The 13,406-nt window shown below is 37.0% G+C and overlaps 1 protein-coding gene across 5 annotated transcripts in view; it reads left to right on the top strand.

The window, feature by feature from the left end:
- Nucleotides 1-13,406, top strand: part of ace (angiotensin I converting enzyme (peptidyl-dipeptidase A) 1) — a 35,922-nt gene that overhangs the window by 18,949 nt on the left and 3,567 nt on the right. For 4 of the 5 annotated variants that reach the window (XM_077626754.1, XM_077626756.1, XM_077626755.1 and 1 more), the window contains 12 exons: nt 32-168; nt 335-493; nt 559-646; nt 716-859; nt 1,220-1,411; nt 1,831-1,928; nt 2,013-2,185; nt 2,269-2,492; nt 3,268-3,412; nt 3,487-3,585; nt 3,792-3,914; nt 4,355-4,539. In XM_077626754.1, coding sequence (XP_077482880.1) covers nt 32-168; nt 335-493; nt 559-646; nt 716-859; nt 1,220-1,411; nt 1,831-1,928; nt 2,013-2,185; nt 2,269-2,492; nt 3,268-3,412; nt 3,487-3,585; nt 3,792-3,914; nt 4,355-4,539 — 1,767 coding nt within the window. Of the gene's footprint in view, nt 1-31; nt 169-334; nt 494-558; nt 647-715; nt 860-1,219; nt 1,412-1,830; nt 1,929-2,012; nt 2,186-2,268; nt 2,493-3,267; nt 3,413-3,486; nt 3,586-3,791; nt 3,915-4,354; nt 4,540-6,773; nt 6,968-13,406 lie in introns of those variants that run through there. The other variant, XM_077626758.1, reaches the window with a different exon arrangement.

The following is a 13,406-nucleotide window of genomic DNA, read 5'->3' as shown; positions in this document are numbered from 1 at the left end:
TTCGTGGCTAATGTCGCCATCGTCCGTGTAGATAAAAATACAAATGAGCTCGACGCCAAGAAACTTCTGGAGAAGTACAACAGCACAGCTGAAGTGGTCTTCAACGCTTTTACCGAGGCCTCGTGGGCGTACAACACTGACATCAACGAAGCCAATAAGCAGCTGATGGTGAGACCCCGTTTGTCTTTTTTTTTTTTTAAATGAACGCTTTGTCCCTGTGAACTCATCTGATCTGTTCTTTGATTATTACAATCTTCAAAAAAGACTCAAATTTTTTTTCGCTCTTCTACCATTCACCCATCACCTGATTGAAATCCATTTTTTTGCACATCAGCTTCAGAAGAGCCTGGAATTGTCAGATCACACTTTGGAATACGGCAAGCAAGCACGAAAGTTCGATACCACGGACTTCCAGGACGCCGCTACCAGACGCATCGTTCTCAGGCTCAGCGAAATCGATAAAGCGGCTCTGCCGGCAGATCGGCTTGAAGAGGTGTGCTAAATTTATTTGGATGACTAAAGCCGTAATTTCCTAAATGTTGACCGCTACTCTTTTAGTACAACAAGATCGTATCCGACATGGAGACCAAATATAGCGTGGCGAAGGTCTGCAGGGAAAACGGCCAGTGTCACCCGCTGGATCCCGGTAAGAACGGCAAGAAAAATCCCATGTTTTTTTTTAACATAATAACGGCATTGTTTGTGTATGTTTCAGACCTTCAGAAGATTATGGCAGAGTCCAGAGATTATGAGGAGCTGTTATTTGCCTGGAAAGGTTGGCGAGATGCAGCAGGCAAAATACTTCGCTCCGATTTCAAGAGATACGTTGAACTGTCCAATGAGGCTGCAGTACTCAATGGTATGACACCAAAAAAATATATGACAAATCAAGCACATAACAATACTGAGGCGCCATGTTAATTGTAAAAAAAACTAGACAACTAGAATTTTTTTGGCAACACAGATAACTGTAACCTTAAAAAATAAAAATAAAACACAACAATTTGTTCCCAAACTCTTGATCACTTTAATATAATGTTCAAATAGTGCAATTTCTAATGTGAAAAATGCAGTACATTGGGTGATTTGTGAAGGTTTCAATTTACAGCCATTTATTGAACAAACTTGCTGATGTCGTCTACTGCTCACACAAAAACCCTCACATGTAGACTTGTCTAATCCTAGCAGATCCCGCCTCATGTCTCTCCTTTATCTCCAGGTTACAGCGACAATGGGGCTTCCTGGCGTGCACTGTATGAAACGCCGACCTTTGAGGAAGACCTGGAGGCTCTCTGGAAAGAACTGGAACCGCTCTACTTGAACGTGCACGCCTACGTCCGCAGGGCTCTGTATAAAAAGTACGGTCCTAAGCGCATCAACCCGAGAGGGCCCATTCCCGCTCACTTGCTCGGTGAGTCAATGCCAGCTTCCCTTGTTTCCGACCAAAAGCGAGCTAGCTAGCCTTACTTTTTTGTGCTGGGGGAAAAAAATAAGCGATCTTTGATTTCAATCTGGATTTTTCTCAAACCTATACAAGACCACAAGCCAGCAAGTACTCGACTGCGGAATTCACGCCGGCGCTCCAGCCAAAAAACTTCCTTTTGTCTGGTAGCGTAGCCCGCTAATATTTTGCAGCTGGCCGCAGATGCCTTCACAGGCAGGAAGTATTAGATTTTCTTTGGGAAGCGTCAAGCGTGAGATTGCGTCTGACACTTTCACACAGTCAGGCATTAAACTCGGCCGCCAAGAATCCAGCGCCTTTAATAAACACAGCAGAGCGGAGCAGGAGTCAACAATTACAGGAAAATCATCCGCGTTTCTGTCGCCTAGGTAACATGTGGGCGCAGACGTGGTCCGGCGTCATGGACCTCGTCATGCCTTATCCGCACGCCACGCAAGTGGACGCCACGCCGGCCATGGTGGCAAAGGTAAGTCAATATATACGGCAAATGCGTGGAACCCATTCACGTCTTCAATAATAAGTCATTTTTTCTTTGAACCCGCGCCAAAAGGGCTGGGACGCCAAAAAAATGTTTCAGGAATCCGACAAGTTTTTCAGCTCTCTGGGGCTTCTGCCTATGCCAAAAGAGTTCTGGGACAAATCCATGCTGGAGAAGCCCACCGACGGTCGAGAAGTGGTCTGCCACGCCTCGGCGTGGGACTTTTACAACAGAAAAGACTTCAGGTCCAGCACGTTTTTTTTCCTCCGCGGCATTCGAAAAAGGGCTTCTTGTGTGACTAAATAGCTCCGCCCCTAACTCCACGCAGGATCAAGCAGTGCACCGTGGTGACCATGGACGACCTGATCACCGTCCACCACGAGATGGGCCACGTGCAGTACTTCCTGCAGTACAAGGAGCAGCCCGTGTCCTTCCGCGACGGCGCCAACCCCGGTTTCCACGAGGCCATCGGCGACGTGCTGGCCTTGTCCGTGTCCACGCCCAAACATCTGCATAGCATTGGCCTCCTGGACAAAGTGGAGAATAATCACGGTCAGTTACCAACACACACGTCGTTGCCACCACAACTAGTCTATCAAACGACCTGCAGTATTTTGGGGCCACGTTATGTCATTCTTGGGGCAAAGCATAGGATATTTGGCCGCTACGACAAAGTCTTCAGTTCTGTGCACATTTAACCAAATCAGGTACATTTCACTCAAAGCATTAAGAAATTAAAACAGGGTTGTTTTGACGGGTACTCGGTCGTTTGGTCGCCCGGAAGGTTATTGATAATTACCATTTAAATCGTTGCTCAAATTCCCTAAATACAAACTGCGAATTATTATTTAGTCATACTTAATGCCCTATTAATTATTAGGCTAAAGAAAAGCTCCAAATTTCCCGTACTTTTATTGTATTTTGTTGGAGAACTTTTTAAGAGCCTGACTGACGTAGCTTCTTAAAGGGACAATGCATGTACATACCAACTCTTCTACAGTCACACGTCCGCTCAGTGAAACTGCTCGGGGCCATTGTTGGCTTTTATTGATGCATAGACCGTGTTGTTTTACCTTGTTTTGTCACCGGTCTTTTGGTCGCCCGTTTTTTGGGTCCGGGCGACCAAAAGACCGCCGACCAAACGACCGCACACAGTTTTGACATTTGGTTGCTGAAACATTTCAGACATTTGAAGATTGATTTATTGATTTTTTTAACTCAACGGCTGAAATATGAATTACATACCGATCGAGATCAATGTATCTTTAGGCTTAGAATTTTACCCAAAATGGGCATTAAAACATCCCATCTTTTTTTTATGTTTCAGAGAGTGACATCAATTTCCTGATGAACATGGCGCTGGATAAGATTGCCTTCCTCCCTTTTGGCTACCTGATGGATCAATGGAGGTGGAAGGTGTTTGACGGACGCATCCCATCGTCTGACTACAATAAAGAGTGGTGGAACCTCAGGTAAAGCCATTGGGCAAACGGGGACTTCCATCTTGAATCGGGATGCATACTCTAATGGTTCCTTTCTACGTCAGACTGAAGTACCAGGGCCTTGTCCCACCCGTTCCCCGCACAGAAGATGACTTTGACCCGGGTGCAAAGTTCCACATCCCTGCCAGTGTCCCTTACGTGAGGTGGGTGCTTTTTTATGTTATTGTTTCACCACATCTGAAAATTAATCACTGATAAAGCCATGACTGGCAAACACACACCTGGATAAGATAAGGTAAGTGGCACAACACCACGTTTTTCCACATGAGTTGATGAATCCAATCATCGTCACGAGTTGATTTATTGAGTGACTTTATGACCGGGCGATTATTTTTTTCCACCCCCGCAGGTACTTTGTAAGCTTCATTATCCAGTTTCAGTTCCACCAGGCCCTGTGTAATGCTGCCAAACACGTGGGGCCCCTGCACACATGTGACATTCACCATTCCAAGGAAGCTGGCAAGTTGTTGGGGTGAGTGCACGCGACAAACGTGATGGTGGTTCCTCAAGAAAATTGCCACGTGACAGACCGTATCATTAGTCAAGTGCCTTAAAAACTTCTCCGTGACATACATGTAAACGCAAAGTACAAAAAAAGTCAATTGAACCATGATCAAACCCTTTTCTAGGAATTAAGAAAAAGTAATTATATAATTAATACTACACAAATGCTCATGAATGAGTGACCTGTAAAGGTTTAACTGTAACTGTTTACAAAAATATGATATTCAAAGTCAAAATTTGCTTATGTTTTCATGAGTCAGATAAAAAGGTAGAAATTGAAAGCAGCATATTTTTCGAGAACAATGAACTACTGACACGTGAGAAGGTTTGGGCACTTGATTGATCAAGCTAAGTACTTTATTTTCACTGACAGAGGACAAATGGTCATAAATGTTGTTCTTTCTACAGAGACGTGATGAAGTTGGGCTTCAGCAAACCGTGGCCCGAAGCCATGACCATGCTCACGGGTCAGCCGAAAATGAGCGCCAAACCACTCATGGAGTACTTCGAACCTCTCATTAAATGGCTGCAGGAAGAGAATGACAAGAACAAGGACATCCGTGGCTGGCCCGACTACGACTGGAAGCCGACGAGTAAGTTGTGCATAGCAACGGGTTGATATTCGACCAAAGTCAGGTGAGCAAACCTCTATGCCACAAGGCAGCCCAAGAGGCCTAGAAGCATAATGCGTTGAAACTTAACTAATAACTCACTCAAAGTATTTGTATAAAGTGTTAGCCATACTTCCACCAGCAAGATTCAAACCACACCGGTCCACACTGAAGTCAGGTGAGTAAACCTCTATGCCATAAAGTGGCCCAAGAGGCCTAGAAGCACAAGGTCAATTAAGTGACATTTTGCTTCTGGGCCTCTTGGGCCACTTTGTGGCATAGAGGTTCACTCACCTGACTTTGGTGCAGCCAGGTGTGGCTTGCATCCTGCTGGTGGCAGTATGACTGACACTTTATACAAATACTTTGAGTGAGTTACTAGTTAGGTTTAACTGACATTATGCTTCTAGGCAAACTCACTCTAAGTATGTGTTAATCATACTTCCACTGGCAGGATTTGAACCACACCTGTCTGCACCGAAGTCAGATGAGCAAACCTCTACGCCACAAATTGGCCCAAGAGGCTTAGAAGCTAATTGTCACTCAATATTAACTTGTGACACACTCATGTCACTTAAGTGACATTATGCTTCTAGGCCTCTTGGGCCGCTCTGTGGCGTAGAGGTTCACTCACCTGACTTTGGTGCAGGCAGGTGTGGTTCGAATCCTGCCGGTGGAAGTATGATTAACACTTTATACAAATACTTAGAGTGAGTTTGCCTAGAAGTATAATGTCAGTTAAAACTAACTAGTAACTCAGGTGAGCGAACCTCTACGCTACAAAGCAGCCCAAGAGGCTTAGAAGCTAATTGTCACTCAATATTAACTTGTGACTCACTTAAGTGACAATTAGCTTCTAAGCCTCTTGGGCTGCTTTGTAGCGTAGAGGTTCGCTCACCTGAGTTCAGTGCAGACAGGTGTGGTTCGAATCCTGCCGGTGGAAGTATGATTAACACTTTATACAAATACTTTGAGTGAGTTACTAGTTAGTTTTAACTGACATTATACTTCTAGGCAAACTCACTCTAAGTATTTGTATAAAGTGTTAATCATACTTCCACCGGCAGGATTCGAACCACACCTGCCTGCACCAAAGTCAGGTGAGTGAACCTCTACGCCACAGAGCGGCCCAAGAGGCCTAGAAGCATAATGTCACTTAAGTGACATGAGTGAGTCACAAGTTAATATTGAGTGACAATTAGCTTCTAATCTCTCACTCAAGTGACATTATGCTTCTAAGCCTCTTGGGCCGCCCTGTGGCGTAGAGGTTCACTCACCTGACCTCGGTGCAGACAGGTGTGGTTCAAATTCTGCCGGTGGAAGTATGATTAACACTTTATACAAATACTTAGTGAGTTTGCCTAGAAGCATAATGTCAGTTAAAACTAACTAGTAACTCGCTCAAAGTATTTGTATAAAGTGTTAGTCATACTGCCACCAGCAGGATTCGAACCACACCTACCTGCACCAGTCAGGTGAGTGAACCTCTATGCCACAAGTTGGGCCAAGAAGCTAAATGTCACTTAAAATTAACTTGTGGATCACTCACTTAAGTGACATAATGCTTCTAGGCGTAGATGTACACTCACCTGACTTCAGTGCAGACAGGTGTGGTTCTAATCCTGCTGGTGGCAGTATGATTAGTACTTGATTCTAATATTTTGAGTGAAGTACTAGTGAAGTTTCAACACATTGTGCTTCTATGCCTCTTGGGCCGCTCGTGGCGTAGTGGTTCACTCACCTGACTTCTGTGCAGAGAGATGCAGTTTGAATCCCACTGGTGGAAGTATGACTGAGTGCAGATGGTTGTCTGTTTCTCTGTGTGCCCTGCAACAGCTGGGTTAGGCTCCAGCAACCTGTTTGAGGGTGGGCTGTATGGAAGATGAATGAATGAACATTTAACTAGTGACTCACTCAAAATATTAGTTTAAGTCTTAAATGACATTATGCTTCTAGTCCTCTTAGGCCACCTCATGGCATGAAGGTTCACTCACCAGACTTTGGGTGCAGGCAGGTGTGGTTTCAAATCTCGCTGATGGCAGTATGGCTGTGCGTGTACATGGTTGACCGCCTTTCGCCTGACGACAGCTGGTTTAGGCTCCAGCAACCTCTGACACCTTTCAAGGATGAAAAATGCATGAATGAACACTTACGCTAATATTTTGAGTGTGTCACTAGTTAAGTTTTAACTGACCTCATGCTTCTAAACCTCCTAGGCTACCTCATGGTGTAGAGCAGTGGTCCCCAAACTATCCCAGAAAGGGCCGCTGTGGGTGTGGGTTTTCTAATCAACCTGTAAGGGGAAACCTTTCCACCAATCTGGAATCCTAGAAGTGCAATCACAAAACATGCCTTACTATACATGGTCTTTTTTTTTAAGAATAAAGCTTTCCTATACTATGTCGTTTTTTTAAGAAGAAAAAGCCTTACTATATGGTGTAGAGCAGTGGTCCCCAAACTATTCCAGAAAAGACCGCCATGGGTGTGGGTTTTCGTTCCAACCTGTAAGAGGAATCCGAGAAGTACAATCACAAAACATGCCTTACTATATATACTATGTCGGTTTTTTTTTTAAGAAAAGAGCGTTACTATACTAGGTCGTTTTTTACAAAAAAAAGCCTTACTATACTATGTCGTTTTTTAAAGAAAAAAGCCTTACTATACTATGTCGTTTTTTAAGAAAAAAAAAGCCTTACTATACTATGTCGTTTTTTAAAGAAAAAAGTCTTACTATACTATGTCGTTTTTTAAAAAGAAAAAAGCCTTACTATACTATGTCGTTTTTTACGAAAAAAAAAGCCTTACTATACTATGTCGTTTTTTACGGGGGGAAAAGCCTTACTATACTATGTCGTTTTTTACGAAAAAAAAGCCTTACTATACTATGTCGTTTTTTACGAAAAAAAAGCCTTACTATACTATGTCGTTTTTTACGAAAAAAAGCCTTACTATACTATGTCGTTTTTTTAAGATAAAAAGCCTTACTATACTATGTCGTTTTTTACGAAGAAAAGCCTTACTATACTATGTCGTTTTTACGAGGAAAAAAAAACCTTACTATACTATGTCGTTTTTACGAAAATATAGCCTTACTATACTATGTCGTTTTTTACGAAAATAAAGCCTTACTATACTATGTCGTTTTAACGAAAAAAAAGCCTTACTATACTATGTCATTTTTTACGAAAAAAGCCTTACTATACTATGTCGTTTTAACGAGAAAAAAGCCTTACTATACTATGTCGTTTTTTTACGGAAAAAAGCCTTACTATACTATGTCATTTTTTAAAGAAAAAAGCCTTACTATACTAAGTCGTTTTTTAAAGAAAAAAGCCTTACTATACTATGTCGTTTTTTACGGGGGGGAAAGCCTTACTATACTATGTCAATTTTTACGAAAAAAAGCCTTACTATACTATGTCGTTTTTTAAGAAAAAAAGCCTTACTATACTATGTCGTTTTTTACGAAGAAAAAAAACCCCTTACTATACTATGTCGTTTTTTAAGAAAAAAAGCCTTACTATACTATGTCGTTTTTTACGAAAAAAAAAGCCTTACTATACTATGTCGTTTTTTACAGGGGGAAAAGCCTTACTATACTATGTCGTTTTTTACGAAAAAAAAGCCTTACTATACTATGTCGTTTTTTACGAAAAAAAAAGCCTTACTATACTATGTCGTTTTTTACGAAAAAAAGCCTTACTATACTATGTCGTTTTTTACGAAAAAAAAAAGCCTTACTATACTATGTCGTTTTTTTAAGATAAAAAGCCTTACTATACTATGTCGTTTTTTACGAAGAAAAGCCTTACTATACTATGTCGTTTTTACGAGGAAAAAAAAACCTTACTATACTATGTCGTTTTTACGAAAATATAGCCTTACTATACTATGTCGTTTTTTACGAAAATAAAGCCTTTCTATACTATGTCGTTTTAACGAGAAAAAAGCCTTACTATACTATGTCGTTTTTTACGGAAAAAAGCCTTACTATACTATGTCATTTTTTAAAGAAAAAAGCCTTACTATACTAAGTCGTTTTTTAAAGAAAAAAGCCTTACTATACTATGTCGTTTTTTACGGGGGGGAAAGCCTTACTATACTATGTCAATTTTTACGAAAAAAAGCCTTACTATACTATGTCGTTTTTTAAGAAAAAAAGCCTTACTATACTATGTCGTTTTTTACGAAGAAAAAAAACCCCTTACTATACTATGTCGTTTTTTAAGAAAAAAAGCCTTACTATACTATGTCGTTTTTTACGAAAAAAAAAGCCTTACTATACTATGTCGTTTTTTACGGGGGGAAAAGCCTTACTATACTATGTCGTTTTTTACGAAAAAAAAGCCTTACTATACTATGTCGTTTTTTACGAAAAAAAAAGCCTTACTATACTATGTCGTTTTTTACGAAAAAAAGCCTTACTATACTATGTCGTTTTTTACGAAAAAAAAAAGCCTTACTATACTATGTCGTTTTTTTAAGATAAAAAGCCTTACTATACTATGTCGTTTTTTACGAAGAAAAGCCTTACTATACTATGTCGTTTTTACGAGGAAAAAAAAACCTTACTATACTATGTCGTTTTTACGAAAATATAGCCTTACTATACTATGTCGTTTTTTACGAAAATAAAGCCTTTCTATACTATGTCGTTTTAACGAGAAAAAAGCCTTACTATACTATGTCGTTTTTTACGGAAAAAAGCCTTACTATACTATGTCGTTTTTTAAAGAAAAAAGCCTTACTATACTAAGTCGTTTTTTAAAGAAAAAAGCCTTACTATACTATGTCGTTTTTTACGGGGGGGAAAGCCTTACTATACTATGTCAATTTTTACGAAAAAAAGCCTTACTATACTATGTCGTTTTTTAAGAAAAAAAGCCTTACTATACTATGTCGTTTTTTACGAAGAAAAAAAACCCCTTACTATACTATGTCGTTTTTTAAGAAAAAAAGCCTTACTATACTATGTCGTTTTTTACGGAAAAAAGCCTTACTATACTATGTCATTTTTTAAAGAAAAAAGCCTTACTATACTATGTCGTTTTTTACGAGGAAAAAAAAACCCTTACTATACTATGTCGTTTTTACGAAAATAAAGCCTTACTATACTATGTCGTTTTTTATGAAAATAAAGCCTTACTATACTATGTCGTTTTTTACGAAAAAAGCCTTACTATACTATGTCGTTTTAACGAAAAAAAAGCCTTACTATACTATGTCGTTTTTTAAGAAAAAAAAGCCTTACTATACTATGTCGTTTTTTTATGAAAAAAAAGCCTTACTATACTATGTCGTTTTTTACATAGAAAAGCCTTACTATACTATGTCGTTTTTTACGAAGAAAAAAACCCTTACTATACTATGTCGTTTTTTACGAAAATAAAGCCTTACTATACTATGTCGTTTTCACGAAAAAAAAAGCCTTACTATACTATGTCGTTTTTTAAGAAAAAAAGCCTTACTATACTATGTCGTTTTTTACGGAAAAAAGCCTTACTATACTATGTCATTTTTTAAAGAAAAAAGCCTTACTATACTATGTCGTTTTTTACGGGGGGAAAAGCCTTACTATACTATGTCGTTTTTTACGAAAAAAGCCTTACTATACTATGTCGTTTTAACGAAAAAAAAGCCTTACTATACTATGTCGTTTTTTAAGAAAAAAAAGCCTTACTATACTATGTCGTTTTTTACGGAAAAAAGCCTTACTATACTATGTCATTTTTTAAAGAAAAAAGCCTTACTATACTAAGTCGTTTTTTAAAGAAAAAAGCCTTACTATACTATGTCGTTTTTTACGGGGGGAAAAGCCTTACTAGACTATGTCAATTTTTACGAAAAAAAGCCTTACTATACTATGTCGTTTTTTACGAGAAAAAAAAGCCTTACTATACTATGTCGTTTTTTAAGAAAAAAAACCTTACTATACTATGTCGTTTTTTATGAAAAAAAGCCTCACTATACTATGTCGTTTTTTACGAAAAAAAGCCTTACTATACTATGTCGTTTTTTACGAAAAAAAAGCCTTACTATACTATGTCGTTTTTTAAGATAAAAAGCCTTACTATACTATGTCGTTTTTTACGAAGAAAAGCCTTACTATACTATGTCGTTTTTTACGAAAAAAGCCTTACTATACTATGTCGTTTTTTACGAAGAAAAAAAAACCCTTACTATACTATGTCGTTTTTACGAAAATAAAGCCTTACTATACTATGTCGTTTTTTACGAAAATAAAGCCTTACTATACTATGTCGTTTTTTTACGAAAAAAGCCTTACTATACTATGTCGTTTTAACGAAAAAAAAAGCCTTACTATACTATGTCGTTTTTTAAGAAAAAAAGCCTTACTATACTATGTTGTTTTTTTATGAAAAAAAAGCCTTACTATACTATGTCAATTTTTACGAAAAAAAGCCTTACTATACTATGTCGTTTTTTACGAAAAAAAAGCCTTACTATACTATGTCGTTTTTTACGAAAAAAAAGCCTTACTATACTATGTCGTTTTTACATAGAAAAGCCTTACTATACTATGTCGTTTTTTACATAGAAAAGCCTTACTATACTATGTTGTTTTTTACGAAGAAAAAAAACCCCTTACTATACTATGTCGTTTTTTACGAAAATAAAGCCTTACTATACTATGTCGTTTTTTACGAAAAAAAAGCCTTACTATACTATGTCGTTTTTTTAAGATAAAAAGCCTTACTATACTATGTCGTTTTTTACGAAGAAAAGCCTTACTATACTATGTCGTTTTTTACGAAAAAAGCCTTACTATACTATGTCGTTTTTACGAGGAAAAAAAACCCTTACTATACTATGTCGTTTTTACGAAAATATAGCCTTACTATACTATGTCGTTTTTTACGAAAATAAAGCCTTACTATACTATGTCGTTTTTTACGAAAAAAGCCTTACTATACTATGTCGTTTTAACGAAAAAAAGCCTTACTATACTATGTCGTTTTTTAAGAAAAAAAAGCCTTACTATACTATGTCGTTTTTTAAGAAAAAAAAGCCTTACTATACTATGTCGTTTTTTACGGAAAAAAGCCTTACTATACTATGTCATTTTTTAAAGAAAAAAGCCTTACTATACTAAGTCGTTTTTTAAAGAAAAAAGCCTTACTATACTATGTCGTTTTTTACGGGGGGAAAAGCCTTACTATACTATGTCAATTTTTACGAAAAAAAGCCTTACTATACTATGTCGTTTTTTACGAGAAAAAAAAGCCTTACTATACTATGTCGTTTTTTAAGAAAAAAAGCCTTACTATACTATGTCGTTTTTTACGAAGAAAAAAAACCCCTTACTATACTATGTCGTTTTTACGAAAATAAAGCCTTACTATACTATGTCGTTTTTTACGAAAATAAAGCGTTACTATACTATGTCGTTTTTTAAGAAAAAAAGCCTTACTATACTATGTCGTTTTTTTATGAAAAAAAGCCTTACTATACTATGTCAATTTTTACGAAAAAAAGCCTTACTATACTATGTCGTTTTTTACGAAAAAAAGCCTTACTATACTATGTCGTTTTTTACGAAAAAAAAAGCCTTACTATACTATGTCGTTTTTTACATAGAAAAGCCTTACTATACTATGTCGTTTTTTACGAAAATAAAGCCTTACTATACTATGTCGTTTTTTTACGAAAAAAAAGCCTTACTATACTATGTCGTTTTTTTAAGATAAAAAGCCTTACTATACTATGTCGTTTTTTACGAAGAAAAGCCTTACTATACTATGTCGTTTTTTACAAAAAAAGCCTTACTATACTATGTCGTTTTTTACGAGGAAAAAAAAACCCTTACTATACTATGTCGTTTTTACGAAAAAAGCCTTACTATACTATGTCGTTTTAACGAAAAAAAAGCCTTACTATACTATGTCGTTTTTTATGAAAAAAAAGCCTTACTATACTATGTCGTTTTTTACATAGAAAAGCCTTACTATACTATGTCGTTTTTTACGAAGAAAAAAAAAACCCTTACTATACTATGTCGTTTTTTACGAAAATAAAGCCTTACTATACTATGTCGTTTTCACGAAAAAAAAGCCTTACTATACTATGTCGTTTTTTAAGAAAAAAAGCCTTACTATACTATGTCGTTTTTTACGGAAAAAAGCCTTACTATACTATGTCATTTTTTAAAGAAAAAAGCCTTACTATACTATGTCATTTTTTACGAAAAAAGCCTCACTATACTATGTCGTTTTTTACGAGGAAAAAAAACCCTTACTATACTATGTCGTTTTTACGAAAATAAAGCCTTACTATACTATGTCGTTTTTTACGAAAAAAGCCTTACTATACTATGTCGTTTTAACGAAAAAAAAGCCTTACTATACTATGTCGTTTTTTAAGAAAAAAAAGCCTTACTATACTATGTCGTTTTTTATGAAAAAAAAGCCTTACTATACTATGTCGTTTTTTACATAGAAAAGCCTTACTATACTATGTCGTTTTTTACGAAAAAAAAGCCTTACTATACTATGTCGTTTTTTACGAAAAAAAAGCCTTACTATACTATGTCGTTTTTACATAGAAAAGCCTTACTATACTATGTCGTTTTTTACATAGAAAAGCCTTACTATACTATGTTGTTTTTTACGAAGAAAAAAAAACCCTTACTATACTATGTCGTTTTTTACGAAAATAAAGCCTTACTATACTATGTCGTTTTTTACGAAAAAAAAGCCTTACTATACTATGTCGTTTTTTTAAGATAAAAAGCCTTACTATACTATGTCGTTTTTTACGAAGAAAAGCCTTACTATACTATGTCGTTTTTTACGAAAAAAGCCTTACTATACTATGTCGTTTTTACGAGG

Source organism: Stigmatopora argus, chromosome 18 (genome assembly GCF_051989625.1).
Source record: "Stigmatopora argus isolate UIUO_Sarg chromosome 18, RoL_Sarg_1.0, whole genome shotgun sequence".
NCBI classification, from domain to species: Eukaryota; Metazoa; Chordata; class Actinopteri; order Syngnathiformes; family Syngnathidae; genus Stigmatopora; species Stigmatopora argus.
This window is presented reverse-complemented; position numbering and strand designations above follow the sequence as displayed.